The 20195-nt window shown below is 44.4% G+C and overlaps 2 protein-coding genes across 2 annotated transcripts in view; one reads left to right on the top strand and one right to left on the bottom strand.

The window, feature by feature from the left end:
• Window positions 1-20195, top strand: part of WDFY4 (WDFY family member 4) — a 233556-nt gene that overhangs the window by 170376 nt on the left and 42985 nt on the right. The gene's annotated exons all lie outside the window — the stretch shown is intronic.
• Window positions 5155-5922, bottom strand: LRRC18 (leucine rich repeat containing 18). The gene has a single exon (XM_068983164.1). The coding sequence runs from the start codon at window positions 5920-5922 to the stop codon at window positions 5155-5157; it is 768 nt and encodes a 255-aa protein (XP_068839265.1).

The following is a 20195-nucleotide window of genomic DNA, read 5'->3' as shown; positions in this document are numbered from 1 at the left end:
TGAAGTTAAGGTGCTTTTTCCCCTAAAATGCCTTAACTCTTTGGGATGGTTGAGGAACTTTAAGCTTGCCATAGTTACTCATAAGTTAGCACTTGGCAGATACAGAAAGATCTGTTTATCACTTCATATAGGTGGTAAGATTTTTTGTTTGTTTTTTAACACCAGTAATATTTGGGGGCTTCCCTGGTGGCTCAGAGGGTAAAGCATCTGCCTGCAATGCAGGAGACCCAGGTTCAATCCCTTGGTCGGGAAGATCCCCTGGAGAAGGAAATGGCAACCGTCTCCAGTATTCTTGCCTGGAGAATCCCATGGACGGAGGAGCCTGGTGGGCTACAGTCCACAGGGTCACAAAGAGTCAGACACGACTGAGCGACTTCACTATAGCTGACAAACCATGTTGTGGTAGTCTCAGGTGAACCGTGAAGGGACCCAGCCATCCATACATCTGAATCCATCCTCCCCCAAAGCCCCTCCCATCCAGACTGGAACGTAGCGTGGAGCAGAGCTCCACGTGCTGAACAGTAGGTCTCTGTTGGCTATCTGTTTTAAATATAGCAGTGTGTACATGGTCTTTAAAATGTTTTTATTTTAAAAGGGCTATAGACTCACAGGAAGTTGCAAAAGTAATACAGAGAGACCCCATGCAGCCTTCACTTAAATCCCCCCCAATGGTTAAATCTTATGAAACTCTAGTACAGTTTCAACATCAGGAAGCTGACGTTAGTAGAGTATGTTCGCATAGCTCTTTGTCATTTTATCATATGAGTAATTGTGGATGTTGACAGTGGTGGTTACAAGAATCTACACAAAGGCGTCTCTTATGCTGCCCTTCATGACGATGCCCACCCTCCAACACCCGACATCATCCTTAGCCCCTGGCAACCGCTGGTCTGTTTTCCATCTCTACCATTTTGTCATTTAGAGAATTTTGTATAAATGGAATCATAGAGTATGTGACCTGTGGAACTAGGCCTTTTTTTTAAAACTCAGAATAATGCCACTGAGACCCACCAAGCTTTGTGTATGTCGCGTGCTCCTTTTGTCACTGAGTAGTATTCCGTGATGTGGAGTAAACCTTTCCCTGGCAGAAAGGAAAGAGGAAGAAAATGTAGATGCTTCATAACCAGAGCTGGTTTAACCACTTGCCTATTGAGGGAAACGTGCTTGTTTCTAGTTTGCAGCTGTTACACATGAAGAAATTGACATTTAATGTAATTATTAAGATGTTCAGTTCAGTTCAGTCGCTCAGTCATGTCCCACTCTTTGCGACCCCATGAATTGCAGCACGCCAGGCCTCCCTGTCCATCACCATCTCCCGGAGTTCACTCAGACTCACGCCCATCGAGTCCGTGATGCCATCCAGCCATCTCATCCTCTGTCATCCCCTTCTCCTCCTGCCCTCAATCCCTCCCAGCATCAGAATCTTTTCCAATGAGTCAACTCTTCGCATGAGGTGGCCAAAGTACTGGAGTTTCAGCTTCAGCATGTTAGGTCTGCCAATTTTTATTTTTTGTTCCCTATTTTTCTCTCTATTGTACATTTCTGTTTATTTTTCCTGCCTACCTCTGCATTACTGAAAGATTTGTTAAAATTCTGCATTGATTTATCTATAGTATTCTTGAGGTTTTTTGGTATAAATTCTTTGTACAGATTTTAGCTGCATGTGGTATTACATTATACATACTTAATTATCAGAAGCAATTGGTGTTGGGATCTTACCAGTTAAAGTGAAGTGTAAAGTCCATAAATATTTTAAGTCTTAAAGTCTTCTTTTAAATCTTTAATTGTCTATAATTTATATCTATCATTTTCTTAAATATTTCCTCTATATACATTAAAAAGAAACTACACACCAAGTATTTCCCAAAGTCATTTTCACACACAGGTAGTCTAACGCAAGAGAAGCAAAATTAATTTAAAAAACAAGTCAGTGGTTTGGCCAGCACTGGAGAGCCTGGCTTCCGGAATGTTCCCCTTGCCACTCTCTCTCTTCTCTTCTCCTAACTGAGGACTTTTCTTCTTCAGAGTGTTTACTCTCATTAGACGATTAGTCTTCAAGTTTTTGCCATAAGCTACTCTAGGGTGATGTTGAGCGTATCCTGGGGATGAAGACACAAGAGGCCAAGGCAATTACTCCAAATCACGGAGGAAAGACACGGCAAGGGCAGAGGTCACACAAAGATCACCTAGGTCATGCCTGGCTTTCAGAGAGGGTGGTTACTGGGTTAGCAGGAATGATGGTTTTGTTCTGTTTGAGGAAAAGAGAAACCCCTGTGGTTTTCCTATCAAGTATTTTGGGGCCTAATACACTCTCTAGGAAGTAAAGGTGACTGTGGTATTTTAGGGCATGAGGGAGCATCAGCTTTAAACCTTTCCCTGACAGAAAGAGGAATAAAATGCAGAAGCTTCATAACTGAGCTCTGTCTCCCAACTTCACTCACAATATTGCCAGGGTTTCCTGATGAACCGGAGGTCTAAGGTGAATGTATCCTGAGGCATATCCGAGGCCCCCGCCCCTTTATTTCTCAATCCTGGTGACACTCAACGCACTTGAGACCCCTTCCTGAGACACGGCTGTAAGAAAAAAAGTAGCATAAAGCACCTGGAAACCAAAGACGGCAAAAGGTGTCAGTCGGAGGTAAACCCAGGAGGGGTGCTAGAGAGAGATTTCGCAAACCAAGCACAGTGGGCAGGTTGTCACAACAGAGCAGGACAAGGGGTAAAGGAGAAATCTGTGTTCCAGACTGAGACCCTTTGCAGGGGAGCAGGCCGATCTGTCTCCTTAGCTCACTGATTCTAAAGGAAAAGTGTCCCAAGTGGGAGGAACGGAAACAGGCAGCAGCCACACAACCAGCCATCCCTTCTTGTCTGGATCGAATGCCCTCGCACGGCTTCTGGACTTCTTGGGTCGGAGAGAGCTGAACTAGCAGGAGGCTACGCAGGAACGTGCTCAAGGCCTGATATTCTAGTGGGGTCTCCTGGGCCTAAGCCATGACATCTCGCTATTCATTCCACGTCACGTGTCCTCTACTCACGAACAGAAGGGATTCTCAGAAATCATTTTGGACTTTAATTGAAGAAGAAGATATAAAGGGTGACATTCAGGACTCACAAGGATGCAGTGAAATGCGTTCTCTAATATATTACTGGTAGATTGATAAATGGGTGCAAACTCTGTAAGCCGCTTAGTAGCGTATGTCAAAAATTGTTTTAAAAACATACGCTTTAGTACAATATGTGCAATAATGAAAATATATCAAGGAAATAATGCAAAATATTTTAAAGATTTTAATCATACAGGCTTTACCACAAAACGGTTTGGGAAATGACCTAAATGTCCAACAAGAACTTAGTCATGTATATCTATGTTTGACTGTCTTGCAGATGTTTTAAATTAGGGTTATTAAGACCATGCAGCCACATGTGTTTCAAAGAAAGATAAAAATGATGTGAATGTTATTATTTTAACTATGCATAAAATATACACAGAAAGATAACTAGTAAGGAAATCTGTCAATATTATAGCTGACTTACACTGTAGAGCTGTGGATACTTTAAGCTGCTCTATTTAAACCTATGCTGTGGTATTGTTACTTTTATAATAGACAACATTTAATAAGAAAAACTACAAAGGGAATTTTGAATCTGTATCTTCAGAGATTTTAGAAGTATAATAGTATAGTCAAGCATTTCTAAGGAAAATAAGCAGTGAGGCGTGAAGAAATGAAATATGCTGTCTGCTTTGGTATATATAAGATGAAAAAGAAATACATTAGTCATAACAAACTAATTGATATCTATTAATATCTCTCAGTGCTTTTCCGCTGATGACTACAAAACTTGCTGCCAGCACAGGAAACCCTTGATTTAAAACAACAAACTTTTCTAAGCTTATCTTCCTTGATCCCTTTCTTCTAGGCAGTGTAAAAGTGTCAGTGAGTGGTGCAGAGAAAGTCCTCAGCTATTGTGAGTTCTGTGAGCAGATCTAGAGTGACTCAATGCACTGTCCAAAGCGGGATCTCAGCTCTGAGATGCGCTGAGCTCTAGTTCTTAGAGAGAACTGACTTATACTGAGTACTCACTCTTGTGAGCTATCTGCTTGAGACGCATGACAACCCTGGGAGTTGGGCTGGTGTTATTTCCACTTTGCAGACGAAGGAGCCAAAGCTGAGTAAAATGCCCAGGGAGGTAGCACGCAAACAGCAAAGCTTCCCTGGGCCCAGATCTGTCCAACTGCAGAAACTTCGTCTTTTCTCTGTGCCTGCATACCACTAGGCTCTGATCTCTTAACTTCCTCAAACAATGACATCATGCCCTGTCTTCTTTCTACCTGCCTTTCCTACAGGTTGCAAAGGGCAGGACAGGCTTTCCCCCACAGCACAGTCCCTGCACTCACTAGCACAGTGCCTAGTAAGGTATTTATCTATTGATTGCAGCAACCCGTATTTGCACCCATCCTTTCCTTATTCCATGAAGGTATGGAAAAGCATTGCACATAATTAGATGGGAGTGAACCTCATTCATTCACAGATGGTCAAGGGCTTGCTGGTTTAGTCTAAAAGCTGCTAGAGCAAATTATGCAAATGTAGAAAAGAGAAAAGAATAGGACGGCTTTGAGCGCAAAATGTTAATGCAAACACCTAATGATAATATCTGCCCAACTCTGTGGCCCAGTTTTGTCTCCTCCCCAAGACTAAACGTCCATCTTCCCTGCTACCAACCAATCCTTAGAGATGCCTGACTTTTGAAGCCCTGGCCCAAAGCATTCCAGTAGAAAAAGCTCCACACTGGGGAACTGGTAGTTGATCCTGAAACCTGTGATAATGAGACAAGATTGTGTCAGCTGCCTGGCCACAGGCTGTAGGCAAGAGAGGTCTGGGGCAAGAATGAGATGGATGGCTCTTTCCAGATTTATTGTGCCTGTATGTGTGGGTGTGTGCATGGAGAGAAGACAGAAGTGTATGAAATGGCAAAGAACGAAAAGCCCTTTGATCAACAAAATCACAAGCCAAGGAGGTAGGGAAAGGTATTTTATGGGCTTGACTGGAAAAGCTATTGCGGTAATGGCAGAGTCCCTGTTTTCTGAGGATGCAGCCCATTGTCACCCTTCCTCCCCCTCCCTTTCCCTTCCTGCCTTAGGGTCAGGGTCCCAGGTCACCTCCAGTCTTCCTGGGATTCCTTGGCCATGGAGTTGGGTGAGACCAAAGTGGAAAAGATGGCCTTTCTTGGTGCCGCCGTGGCCATGCTCTTGATTTTGTTCAGCTTGTCCCGGGCCTGTTGGCATTTTCTCAGGCAAGTCCCACACAGATCCTTCTCTTCCACCAGATATAGATTGTCCAGCCTCTTGATGGAATCCATGAACATATCCGATGACTCTGCCTTGGGAAAGGGGTTTCGCTTTGTGTTGAGCTTTTTCAGCTTGGGGAGCTTGGAGATGCTGTTGGGAACGTTACTCAGCAGGTTGTCATGGAGCCCCACCTCGTGGAGCTCCTTCAGAGCGCCCAGTGTGGTGGGCACGCTGTCCAGGTGGTTCAGGCCTAAGTTCACAGTGCGGATATTCTTGAGTTGATTGAGCTCCACGGGCAGCCCGTTGGTGGTCAGCCTGTTGTTGCTGACGTTGAGGTAGAGCAGGGAGGTCATCTGGCCGATGGTCTCGGGGAGCCTGTCAATGTAGTTGCTGTGCAGATCCAGCCACCGCAGGTTCTGGAACTTGGAGATGGCGTCAGGGATCTTCTTGATCAAATTCCGGCTGAGGTCGAGCTCGTCCACATCTGTGAGTCGCAAAATACACTTGGGAAAGGTGGTAATTCCCATCTTGCTCAAGTCGAGGCGTTTCTTTCCATCAAATGTGATCTTGATACAGTTCTTGGCCACGGCGAGGGTGATCTTTTTGCCCTTGGGGCCCTTCGCTCCCTTGGCCATGTTCTTTTAGTAAAGGAGTATGTTTGATATGTTGTTCTGATCAACTGGTGTTCAGTTAGAGGAAATATCTCATGAAACTGCTAGAAGATAGACTCTGGTAAAAAGAGAAAAAAATGTCCAGTCAGATGATGTAAGGATACTGGACTGCCCCCAAATCATAATGCTTTACTTCTAATGGTTTAAAAGGAGAGAAAGAGGAGAGTGGAGAGAAATTAGGCCATTAGTAGAAGGAACCTAGCCGAAGACCTTCAGCAAATTGAGTGCCCTCCTCACACCTCATGCTCCCAATGTAGAATGGGAGGCTCAGGGTTGGCTTGAAGGATGTTCAGAGCCCCTCTGGCTATGCCGTTCCCCGGCTTAGGTCCTGGATAATTACATGCACCCTCTTCTGGGTGAGTGTTGGGGGCGGAGTAACGTCTTGGATGTGTGCCCTTTCCCCAGTCCTCATACACATCTAGTCTTTTCTTAGAGTTATCCTATGAATCCCTAGGGTGGGACTGCTGAGCTCTCAGAAGCAATATAGCCTTGATATAAGGGAATAAGGTGGGAGGAGTTAATAATGACTTACCTATTACATCTCTCTTCACCTTGTGGACCCAGAGGAGCTCGTCACTGCTCCCATAATTGCAGTGTAATAAAAGTGGCACAGAAAAGCCCCCAAGTAGCAGAATGTGTATACACCATGCCCATGAGCACAGAGGAGAGAGGCAAGGTGGAGCCTGGAAGAGCAGAAGGCAATGCTGCCTTTTTGCACCTCCAACCCCCTTGTCTTCTGCCCCTCACGTCCTTCACACTGTGACTCAACTGTGGACACCTCTGCACCAACAGATGTGATAAGGCTGCCACATCCAGGACCGCTAGGACAGTTAGGACGGCCACATAGTTAGGACTGCCTCCATCAGGAAAGTAGCACATACAGTGACATTGATTCTAGCCTCAGAAGACTTGCTTAGAAGTCCAGTTCTACCACAAAGAAGTTTCTTAAATTTTGGTGCCTCAGTTTCCTCATTTGTGAAAACAGCCCCCTTTAAGAACTCTTGAAAGTGAAAGTGAAGTCGCTCAGTCGTGTCCGACTTTTCATGACGTCATGGACTGTAGCCTACCAGGCTCCTCTGTCCATGGGATTTTCCAGGCAGTAGTACTGGAGTGGATTGCCATTTCCTCTTCCAGGGGATCTTCCCAACCCAGGGATGGAACCCAGGTCTCCCGCACTGCAGACAGACGGTTCACCATCTGAGCCACCAGGGAAGTATGGAGAATAAATTAAACTCTAAAGTGCTACACCAGTGCCTGGAACATAGGAAAAGCCTGGTTTATGTTAACTATTCAATATTATTGTCGGGACCTTGGCACGTACTGGTTTTAATTCTCAACAATCCAGTACGATCCATAGGCTTAGCCCCATTGTAAAGAGAAGAAGACTGAGGCTCAGGAGTGAGGAAGATCTGCAGTCAGGAAGAGGACCAACTGGCCGGCCTGTTCTAGAAGCTCTTTTCTTTTCTGCAACTTGGTGTCTCTTGCTTGCTGATTTTCTATTCTGGATCAAGTTCCCCCTGAGAAGCATGCTGCCAGGAGACAAAGGCGCTGCCTCCATTTCCCTGCAGGGATGGGCGGGGAGGTGCTCTGCACTTTCCCTGCTTCATCACCCAGGCCCTTGAGCGGGAGCTGTGTTTGTGCAACACACGGAGGGCATGCATGCTCAGTTGCTCAGTCGTGACTGACTGTTTGTGGCCCCATGAGCTGTAGCCCACCAGGCTCCACTGTCCATGCGATTTCCCAGGCAAGGACATTGGAGTGGGTTGCCATTGCCTCTTCCCGGGAGGAAATCTACATTCAGACAGAACCAAACTACTCAAAATTAAAAAGAAAAAAAACAACATGTTGCCTACTGGGAAATAGCAATATGAATTATTACAGGCTTCTCACTAGAAACTGTGGAGGCCAGAGGTAACTGGAAAAAACATTTTGTAAATAATGTTGAGAAAAAGAACTGTCAAACAGACTGTTAATGAAGACATCCTTTATGAATGAAGGCGAAATAGATAATCTCAGATGAATGAAAAATAAAGGAATCTTTAGATGAAAGAGAAGCTTCTAGAGAGAAGCTTGAACTTTGAGAATAAGGGAAGAGCAATGGAAATGATAAATCTCTGATAAATGTAATAGGCTGTGTTTTTTATCCTTTTACAATTTTTAAAACGCAAGTGATGGCTGAAAGCAAAAACTTTAACTGTCAATGTATGTAGATGGGATACATATGACAACTATAACATAATGGGAGAAGTTAATGAGACCTAGATGGTAGGTAAGATTTTTAAGTTGTTTTGGAAATAGTAACCTTTAATTCTCAGTAAACTATAGAAAGATAAGTATGTATATTTTAATCTCCAGAGCAATCAGGTGGATTATAAAATAAAAGATTCCGTTAGATGCCATCTCAGTTTAAACAAACAAAAGTAAGTTAAACTAAAAGAATGGGGAAATAAACTTACTATGCAAAGACTAAAGGAAAAGTGGAGTGAAACTTTTCATGACTTTGAATTTGGCAAAAGTATAACCCATAAAAGGAAATATTGACAATTTGGACTTCAACAAAATTTGAAATCCTTGCTCTGAAAGACAAACAAAACCCCATATCCATCAAAGAACTGGTATCCAGAATTTATAAAGAACTCAAGGTCAGCAATAAGAAAATAACAATACAATTTTTTTTAAATGCCCAAGAGATTTAATGAAACATTTCACCATAGAAGTTGTATGGATGGTTAATAAGCCACAAAACCCCAAAGCATTGCTCAGCGTCATTAGTCACTAGGGAAATGTAGATGAAACTCACAGTCAGATACCACTGCACAGTTACTAAAACGCCTAAAACAGAAACAAACAAAGAAACAAACATAAAAACCGATAATACAAAGATTTGGTGAGGGTGTGGAGCAACGAGAATGCTCACATATTGCTGATGGGGATTCAAAATGGTAATATCACCACGAAAAAAAGTTTGGCAATTTCTGATAAAGTTAACCATACACTTATTATATGACCCAGCATTTCCCCAACTAAATACTTAACCCCTACCCACCAAAGCCAAAAACTCAGGTTCCCATGAAAACTTGTGTTTATAATTGCTCTATTCACGTCTGTCACAAAGGGAAACAAAAAATCTGAAGGTCTTTCAGTGCATGGATGGAGAAGAAGTTGTGGCTTATCCTTATAATCGGTACTATTAAGCATAAAGAGAACAAGTCTGTTGATACATGCAACAACTTGGATGACTCTCAGAACCATCCTGCTAAGTAGAAGAAGGCAGTCTTAAAAGTCTCCATAATGAATGAGACCATTTATATAGCTTTCTGGAAACGTCACAACCATAGGTGCAGAAACCAGATTGGTGGTTGGTTGCCAGGGACTAGGGATGGGGAAGCTTCGACAGCAGACCAGCACAGGTGAGTTTTCTAGACTGCTGGAGCTGCCTGTACCCAGACTCTGGTGGCGGTTACATGAAGCTGCACGTGCTAGAGCTCAGAGAACTAGATACAAAAAAACCGTATACTGACTTTATTGCAGGTAAATTTAAATTAAAAAAAAAACCTCAATAGACTATTTCTGGCATAATTTACTTCCCATTCTCAGCCTGACTGGGAAGTCTGATTTTTTTTCATGCCCCAGTGTTTTGCCTTTGACTGTGTGAATCACAACAAACTGTGGAAAATTCTGAAAGAGATGGGAATACCAGACCATCTGACCTGCCTCCTGAGAAATCTGTATGGAGGTCAAGAAGCAACAATTAAATCTGGACATGGAGCAGACTGGTTCCGAATCAGGAAAGGAGGACATCAAGGCTATATATTGTCACCCTGCTTATTTAACTTCTATGCAGAGTACATTATGAGAAATGCTGGACTGGATGAAGCACAAGCTGGAATCAAGATTGCCGGGAGAAATATCAATAACCTCAGATATGCAGATAACATCACCCTTATGGCAGAAAGCAAAGAAGAACTAAAGAGCCTCTTGATGAAAATGGAAGAGGAGAGTGAAAAAGTTGGCTTAAAGCTCAACATTCAGAAAACTAAGATCATGGCATCTGGTCCCATCACTTCATGGGAAATAGATGGGGAAACAATGGAAACAGTGACAGACTTTATTCTTTTGGGCTCCAAAGTCACTGCAGATAGTGACTGCAGCCATGAAATTAAAAGATGCTTACTCCTTGGAAGAAAAGTTATGACCAACCTAGACAGCATATCGGAGGAGGCAATGGCACCCCACTCCAGTACTCTTGCCTGGAAAATCCCATGGATGGAGGAGCCTGGTAGGCTGCAGTCCATGGGGTCACTAAGAGTCGGACATGACGGAGCGACTTCACTTTCACTTTCATGCATTGGAGAAGGAAATGGCAACCCACTCCAGTGTTCTTGCCTGGAGAATCCCAGGGATGGGGGAGCCTGGTGGGCTGCCGTCTATGGGATCACACAGAGTTGGACATGACTGAAGCAACTTAGCAGCAGCAGCAGCAACAGACAGCATATTGAAAAACAAAGACGTTACTTTGTCAACAAAGGTCCGTCTCGTCAAGGCTATGGTTTTTCCAGTAGTCATGTATGGATGTGTAAGTTGGACTATAAAGAAAGCTGAGCACCGAAGAATTGATGCTTTTGAACTGTGGTGTTGGAGAAGACTCCTGAGAGTCCCTTGGACAGCAAGGAAATCTAACCAGTCCTTCCTAAAGGAAATCAGCCCTGAATATTCACTGGAAGGACTGATGCTGAAGCTGAAGCTGAAGCTGAAGCTCCAATACTTTGGCCCCCTGATGCGAAGAGCTGACTCATTGGAAAAGACCCTGATGCTGGGAAAGATTGAAGGCAGGAGGAGAAGGGGATGACAGAGGATGAGATGGTTGGATGGCATCACTGACTCAATGGACATGAGTTTGAGTGAACTCCAGGAGTTGGTGATGGACAGGGAAGCCTGGCATGCTGCAGTCCATGGGGTCACAAATAGACACCACTGAGCAACTGAACTGAACTGAATGTTTTGCTTGTACAGGGCATGCACATGTGTATCGTGTGGGCACTGCTGGGGTATGTACGCATGCAACCATGTGTATGGACAGGCGCACTGTGGGGAACAGCATATCAGAAAAGCTGGCCTACTGCCCTTGAGTGAAAATCATGATTAAACAAACACGGACTGAGATGGGGAGCCTGTGCTCCAGTCAGGCTCATCAATGCCTTCTCATGGTGAGGTCGCCAGATTTAGAAAATAAAGTTGCAAGATGCCCCATCAAATCTGAGCTCCAGATAAACAATGGACAGTTTTGAGTATACATATGTCCCAAACACTGCATAGTAGTGTATTTTATTTGGCAACTCTGAAAGTATAGTTGGGTCTGAAAGCATAGCAGAGTTCCCTTTGTCCATGATTCTTGTTACTTCTTCGGGTCTAATCTGAGCCAAGTCCATGTGCTTATCGCTGCATTCAGCCATTCATTTATACACTCATTCAGCAAGTTTATCAAGAGCCTAGTAGGCACCAAGTCTCTGTATTATTTATACAGGTAAACAATAAACAGGGCCAGTTTCTAAACTCAAAAAGTTAAAATCTAGATTGTTACTGATTCTGGCCACTGGATTCTCCTGAGCCCCCCAAAGCCCAGGCTGTCTTTTGTATTTCTTACATTTAATTAAGACAAAGTTCAGCTCAGGGAGGACAAGCACGGCAAGCAAGGGCAGAAGGCCCTAGTTGGGAAGAATGCGTCCCATAGACAGGAGATTCAACCAGTTAAGCCCAGCTGTGCCTACTCCCCAAAGCCCACGTGCACCGTGGTAAGAAGCCTCTCAGCTCTGATGACTGACGGGGAGGAAGCAGCATGGGACTGTCCACAGGGACTTCTCCAAATGGGCCCTTTGACTCAGAGCCTGCTCAGTCATTCATCACCTGCAGGCAAAGAAGGGGCTAGCTGACATGTTTCTCCTCTTTCTCAGCACATATGGGCCCCCCGACAGCCCAGGCCGGAAGCAGCCTGCTGAGTGCCACCCCCCCATCCCCCACCCCCTCTTCATGTTTCTCCTGCTTTGTCTGTCTGGGACGCCTGCTCTTGGCTAGGGAAGGCAGGGTGTGTTGCTCAGGGTCCATTCTGACCCCTTTAAGCTGTGAGAGCTGCTGGAAGCACACCAGTGCCAGGAGCCCCCAGAGCCCAGGGACATCCATCCCTTGTTTGATTCAGCTCTGAATGGTCAGCATCCTGCCTAGGTCTGCCCACTGGGTAGGAGAATACGTACTGGCAAAAGAAGTGTGAAACAGGTGGTCTTTCAGTACAGCTGAATCTCACTGATGACCTGTCTTTATCAATTCATAGAATCTTCAAGTATCAGTGTAGGGTCAATCCACACAAGGGCACTTATAGGGAGAAAGAAATGTAAATACATAATCAGACAGATGGGTAGGTAGATAGATAGACAGTTGGATGGACAGACAGAATGATGGTCAGAGAGCCAGATGGAAGGTAGTCGAATAATAGATTTCATTTCACATGAACAGCTTAGAAACGCAAATAGAAGTCTCTAAATATACTGTCTTTTTGTTTTATACAGTTGGTTTTTATACTTTATTAAAACTGGTCCAGTTGGTTTGACTTTAATTTCTAATTAATTTTTCTATCTAGTCATTGTGAATCAACCAGCATGGTGGGACACCCCATGGATATCTAAATTAAAAATGTTAATGGCAACTTATATTTTAAAACCATCAGAATATCTGCAAGCATTTTCAGTTGTAAGATCATTATCTTTCACTAGAATACTAGAATTTATCGGATGCTTCACACTCATGTATCTTTATATTTTTAAGAACAATTATATATATATGTGTGTGTGTGTGTGATATCTTTAAACATTTTGCTAACACGATCTCATAATTATTTTACCCTTTTCATTGATGCAGTGAGACCAGGAGAGACATCTTGTGGAGCGGGAGCCCCCAAAGTCACCACTGTTTCACAGCCCGTGTTTGGGGCTAACTTAGGAAGCTTTGTGTTGTGTAGGGGAGAAATCTCTTTTGCTTGTGGGACATCTCTTAAGAGGAAGTAATGCAAATTTCCCTCAGTGAAGTCAGTCGTTCAAAAGTCATTCATTATCCTTTCTCCTGACTCTAATAAGACACATTCATAGATATGTAGGAGGAGAGCCTCGCCTCTGCTGTGACGTCCCGTGAGCCTTCAGATCGCTCCCCACGTCCCCCACCCCTTCCCAGACTGAGCTGCTCCTTCACATGAGAAGCCCCGCGGCAGGTGGAGATGCGGGTGGTCACCTTGGCGCTGTCTGTCAATGGGATGTCTGGAACCTTGGCCAGACCTCTAAAACAGGCACGCATGTTTGACTCAAGAGTCATCTGAGCTGGGGGAAAGAATTACTCTGTGTCCAGAGCCCACTCTGGGCCAGGAGCGGTGTTTTCTACAGCTAGATCTGCCTTTTGGAGTATAGACTCGCTGGAGGTATAGACATGAGGTGCTTTTGTTTTTTTCACTTCTGCCCCCAGCTATATTGAGCTCTGCTTTCCTGTGGGCAGAAGGACAGATTGCTAGGAAGCAGACAGACTAGAGGGAGAAAGATTTCCGTGCAGTTCCCGGCAATGCCCCCAGCAGACGCTTGGTGCAGTTGATGGAGGGAAATGAGGGTGGCAGGCAGGAGGGGTGAAATCCTACAGGGACCCCATGACAGTGAGGGCTTTCTGGAATCAGTCTTGGAGATGCTTTGCGATGTCAAGAGCCACTTACTACTCTTCATTCAGGTGATATGCACCAAAGTAACTATTGCCAGCGTGCTGCTGGGCCCTTTCTGCATCTCTAATCTCCATAGCAATCATGCAAGTGTCCATCCTATTTTTAATATAAGAGAGTCAAGGCTCAGAGACGTGAAGTGACTTCCCCAAGTTCACAAGACAACACAGCTCAGCTAAGCCTAGGTTCCCCAGGTGTTACACACCCACAAGCCTGGGTGTGTAATGCCAAGGTGTACGGGCTTCCCTGTGTCCTGCCTCTCTTTTCCCCCAGTTGCCTTGCTCTAGGCATGTTGCCTGTCATTCCACTGTCTAGGGGCCAGTGTGTGGGGTCCTTGTCTTCACATACGCATGTATATGTGTATAGATCTGACTGTGGTTGAATAATATGAATTTCAAGTTATTTTAATAGCATTAGTGGAGTCATTTAAATGTAAGAGCTTGAAGGTCAACAATGAGATGGGGCGGGGAAAGTTTAATGCTACCAGCCAGTTCATTTAATAGGTGTGTGCCCCCTCCGTCCATGGGATTCTCCAGCCAAGAATACTGGAGCAGGTTGCAATTTCCTTCTCCAGGAGATCTTCCCAACCCAGGGATTGAACCCGGGTCTCCCGCATTGTAGGCAGACGCTTTACCATCTAAGCCACCAGGGAAGTCTAAATAAATTTTATACATATCCTTTTTTTAAAAAAAGCATGTATTAGAGATTTTAAAAATTATTGTATGTTATATTTTACCTGTATATCTTCTTAGAATTTTACCAACATTCCCATAACATGTTGTAGAAAAATAAACTGAAATAATTTGACCTCTTAAAAAAAATGAGGACGAGAGAGTGATGATGGAGACAGAAACCTGTTGTTCCTGAGTCCCTCCGGTACCCCGGGCTCCCGTGATGTGGGCCTCCTTAAAGATTCCGTTTGTCATCCAGCACGGCCTCAGAACACTAGCCCACTGCATTCCCACATGCCCCCCAGAGAAGCTGGCCCCCTGCTGCCCTGGGCAGCGGGGGAAGGGTGTCTGCCTGCGAGCAGGGCCCTGAGGCGCTGTGTGCGTCACCAGCAGTGCCTTCCACGGCGTGGCCTCGCCTGAAAAGCGAACACTTGCAAGATGCGCTTCCGCGAGTCCCGAACTGCAGCCTTTGTCCGACCCACGATCTGTCCGCCCCTCCACGGCCCCGGCACACACATTCTCCCACGCACACCCAGCCTTCAGAGGCCCGTCACGCCACCTTCACAAAGCAAGTGGCCCCCGCTGTGCCATTTCTTTAGTCCTCATGACCTTCCGAGGTAGGAATATTCTTGCTACCCAAAGATAAGGACCTGGGGGTGAGGTGGGCGTAAAGCAGTTTATCCAAGCTCACGCCACTCAACTTAATCCAGGGCTTCTGGGCGGGAGGTTCCTCCTGTGACATCAGAGCTGCGGCAGAGTGTCTGTATGGAAGGTTCACTTCATCTGGTGATTATCTGGTTAATTTGACCAACACAGCGCCAAGGATTTTATATTACACATGGACAGGCTCCACCTCTCGTATTATTTACTTCTCTATCCTCAGCACCTATGTGGGGCTGCACAAGGGCTGCCTGGGAAGCCGTCATCTGTCAAACGGGCCCCTTCCCCCTGGAGGGTAATAAGAATTCAACTTTTATTTGAAGCAAAAGTTCCCAGGGGGTCACATGGCCCAATAGCAAGATTATGATTTCTTATTGGTTTAATAGCATCTATTTTGTAATTCTGAAAGTGCTTTGTTTTAATTGGATTTGTTAAAGGAACAAAAGGGAATAGGTGCCTTACAATTAAAATAAAATATTAAGATTATTAGTTTAACAGCCTAGAAATGCCTTGTTCATCAACCAACATGTTCAAAGTACACGAAGCAACCTTGACACCCAGAACACAAAGAACCAAAGTCAGTCCTGGTGCCTTTAAACCCCAAGAGGTGAGCATTAATTCAGTTTCAATCAACAAATTCAGTTTCAATCAACATGGTTTAAACACTGCTATTGCCAGACAGACACAATTGCATTTTCTCACAGCCAGGCCCTCCCCTACAGATAAAGAAACTGGGGCTCAGAGAAGCAGCTTGGCAGGGAGAAAGGACCTGCCAGCTAAGGCAGCTAAGGCAGGGCCTTAGAGCCCCATGGGTTGCCACCCAGCCCCCCATGTGCCATCCTGTGACCCTAGGCAGTCTGAGGAGCCTCGCTGAGCTTCGGCCTCCACTTCTGTAGATAGAATTATAAGAGTGGCTGCTTCTGAAGGGTGAGTGAGGACCATGAAGACCTCTGTTGTGGCTGTGGGGGACGGGGTACAGAGTGGAGCCATGGCTGGACAGGACCACACACTGATGACCGTGGAGCCAGGACACCAGGATTCCAACTGAGTAGAAACCCGATTCAGACCCCACCGCTCAGCATCCTTCCTTGCTGGGGCATCCCTGCCTCCCAGGGGCAGACTTTGGGTTACTCTGTCTGAAAGACAGACAGCTCCTCTGAGGCACAATGCCTCACACCCCAACCAGGACCCCAGAGTGGGGGGCAGTTCTCAAGTGTCCAACGATACCTGCATTTTTTCTACACCACGCCCCACCTGGCCCCAGTGAGAACTTGCTGAGGGGTGCACACGGTGCAGATTCAGGTATACCCCAGCAGTGTGCACTGCCAGGCACTCCCGTGTGGTACCCCCATCTGCTGTAGGACAAGCCCCAGCATTGAGAAAGCCTTTGCTATAAACCTGCCCACCTGTGAGGCTGCAAGACACCTTGAAGGGGAATGTGGAAGCTTGGAGGCCAGTAGAGCTGGGCTGCATCCCTATCCTCACTGACAATCTGACTTTACTCGTGAGCTCAGTTTACTAATCTGAAAAACGGGTTAGAAAATTGCAGGTTTTTGTGACGATTGAGGCGATGACTGTATGCTAAATGATTGTGTGTTAAATGGCACTCAGTGAATGGTAATGTGCTTCCTGGCACCTTTATGATGGCGAATAATGCTGATAAATTCACCCACCAGCACCATATTGACCGCCTCCTTCAAATTACTCCACACAGGCCAGGCATTTTACAGACACTATAAGTAATTCTTACACCTGCCTGATGTATTTATTGATTCTGATCTCCACTGGACAGATATGGCACCTGAGGCTCAGAGAGGCTAAGTGGCTCATCCAAACTCCCGGAAACTCGAAGTAGCAGCACCTACCTTTGCCTGTGGTAGAAATAGGGACATGAAGTGTATAGTCTAGAGTGTTCCATGCTGAGTACCTCCTTGCACGGTCCACCCCAGCCTGAGACTCAACCACGTGTTTGTGGGTTCCGGGGTTCAGGATCACTCAAAGAAGGGGTTCAGGATCACTCAAAGAAAGGGTTTGCCTCTAGACTTCTCAAAAGACAGATGGTGCTCTAAACCCCAGCACAGTCAGCAGTCATCAGGGTCCCTTCTCAGGCTCCAGCCCCCAGACTGAGTGAGTTTCCTTAGGGGGTGATTGGCTGGGTGAGGAGTGGTACACTCTCGTCTCCACCTGCTTGTGGAGCGGGAAACAACACTCAAGGGGACTCAGACTCTGAAAGATCGTCAAGGTGACCCCAAAGGCCCATGGATCCCCACACTAGCCTCCCGAGCTTGTCCATGGCCCAGGTGCCTGAGGACGCCAGCAAGGTGCCCTCCCTGCCTGGGGCTCAGGGCCGGCTTCCTCCCCTGCTATGTAATGAATCAGCTGGCATCTGGGGTTTGTAAATAAAGCACACCAGGGAAGCCTGCATTTCCAAAGTTGCTTGCTTAGAGGAGGAGAGAAAAAGAGTTTAAAGAGGTGTTGTTTGGCAGAATTAAAGTATAATAAGTGCAACCAGAGGAAAGCTTACCCTGTTGTCCCGGTTCTTCCTCCTCAACTGTGAAACTTTGTCACCAGGCAACAAGCGACCCGGCGTTAATTAGCATAATCTTGATGCCAGCCTGCAAGGAAGGCAGGGTTGAAAGGATCTCCAGGACAGGGTCTGGGGTCTCAGGGGCTTGTAGAGCGCTTCCTCCTGGTTTCTCCCAGCAGTGCCCCGGGGATTACAGTACAGGACAGCTGCTTTCCATGGCGACCGCCAGAAGTGCACGTTGCTAACAGAAGGGAAAGAGCCATGCTTGCCTCTTTGAAGGGACAGATATCTTACTGTGGCTCATGAAATATCATTTGACTTCCTTGTAATTTGCCTCAGTATTTCTTTCTGCTCTTTGGTTTCTGCTCTTTTGGACTTATCTATTTGTTTATTTATTTGGCAAAAAGGTTAAATGTTAAAATTATTTTGCAAATAATAAAATAACATTATAGGAAAATTAGAAAATGCATATATAGAAACAAAAATATAAAAATACTCTAAACTGTATTACCCAGGTTGAATTAAAAAATAAATTAAATAATTTTCAAATAAATCATTTGAAATGCAAAATTAACCCAAGCAATGAAAATTTTGGAAGGTATGAAAAAGGAAAATGAAAAAGTTCAAATGAAAAAGTAAAAATATGGTAAGCCATTAAGTTAGAAATATAGTTAACTATAAAACTTCTTAAATATGTGAATACTAATATTGATCCAAAATGAAATAAAATTGATCATTTAATTTAGACAATAAATGGATTTAAGATAATGAGCAAATGAAGATGACTAGGAAACTAGAAGTTACCCAAACTTCTAAAATTTAGTGCATTTCTAATTAGAATTTTCTAAAAGCATATAATTTAAATTAGAAAATAAGTAATCTGAAGGTTATAAAACATAGATAAAAATAAAATTAATATTTTAAGGGAGAAAATATATGAAAACAATACATTAATTTTTAAAAGTTTATTGAACTATAGTTGATTTACAGTGTTGTGTTAATTTCTTCTGTACAGAAAAATGGATCAGTTATGTCCACACACACACACACATACACACATACACATACATATATACACACACATATGGCTTCCCAGGTGGCTCAGTGGTAACAGAACCTGCCTGCCAGTGCAGGGGCACAGGTTTGATCCCTGGGCTGGGAAGATCCCCTGGAGAAGGAAGTGGCAACCACTCCAGTACTCTTGCCTGGGAAATCCCTCGGACGGAGGAGCCTGGAGGCCTACAGTCCACGGAGTCACAAGAGCCGCACACGACTTAGCAACTAAACAACAACAAATAACACACGTATATTCATATACTCTTTGTCATACTCTTTTCCATTACGGTTTGTCGTAGAATGTTGAATGCAGCTCTCTGAGCTGCACAGTGGAACCTTGTTGCTTACTCGCTCCACATATGAGTTTGCTTCTGCTAACTCCTAACTCCCATTCCTTTCCGTCCCTGCCAGCTCCCCACCACCCCTACCTTGGCAACCAAACTCTGCTCCCTATGTTGTGAGTCTGTCTCTGTTTTGTAGGTATGCTGATTTGAATCGCATTTTGGATTCCATGTGTGAGTGATATCATGGTGTTTGTCTTTCTCCTTCTGACATTTCACTTAGTACAATAATCTCTAGATCCATCCGTGTTGCTGAAATGGCACTATTACATTCTTTTTGTGGCTAAGTACGATTTCACTGTGTAAATATGAAATATATAACTACGTCTTTATGCATTCACCTATCAATAGACATTTAGATCGTCTCCTTGTCTTGGCTGTTGCAAATAGTGCTGCTATGAACATAGGGGTCCATCTGTCTTCTCAAATTACAATTTTGTCTGGGTATATGCCCAAGAATCGAATTGCTGGATCATATGGCAACTTATTTTCAGTTTTTTGAGGCACCTCCTTACTGTTTTCCATGATGGCTGTACCGATTTACATTCCCACCAACAGTGTAAGAGGGTTCCCTTTTCTTCACACCCTTTCCCAGCATTTGTTGTTTGTAGACTTCTGATGATGGCCACTCTGACTGGTGTGATGTATCTCACTGCAGTTTTGATTTTCACTTCTCTAATAATTAGCGATGTTGAGAATCTTTTCATGTGCCTGTTGGCCATCTGTGTGTCTCTTCTGGAGAAATGTCTATGTAAGTCTTCTGCCCGTTTTTCAGTTGGGTTGTTTGGGGTTTGTTGTTGTTGTTGCTGTTGAGTTGTATGACCTGTTTGTATATTTTGTAAATTAAGCCCTTATTGGTTGCACTGTTTGCAAATATTTTTTGCCATTCCTTAGGTTGTCTTTTCATTTTGTTTATGGTTTCCTTTGCTGTGTAGAAGCTTCTACTCTTGATTAGGTACCACTTGTTTAGAGAAATACATTTTAAAATGCAGATATGTAAAACTTTGTAAAAATTAGAGCCACTTGTTTTCAGCATCTAGAGGTAATTTGAAGTTATATAAACCTCCAGACTTTTCATGCATCAGCAGCATCAGGCTTACAGCATAGTTGTGCGATAATAATTCAGTAATTTTGCTAATGTTCATTTTTAACTCCAAATATACCCAAGTTGACAATCAGGTAACTGCCCTCTAATCCAGCCAGAACAAAGATTTTTGTTGTCATTTTTGGGGTTTTGT

The sequence above is a fragment of the Capricornis sumatraensis genome, chromosome 10 (genome assembly GCF_032405125.1).
Source record: "Capricornis sumatraensis isolate serow.1 chromosome 10, serow.2, whole genome shotgun sequence".
In the NCBI taxonomy this organism is placed as follows: domain Eukaryota; kingdom Metazoa; phylum Chordata; class Mammalia; order Artiodactyla; family Bovidae; genus Capricornis; species Capricornis sumatraensis.
This window is presented reverse-complemented; position numbering and strand designations above follow the sequence as displayed.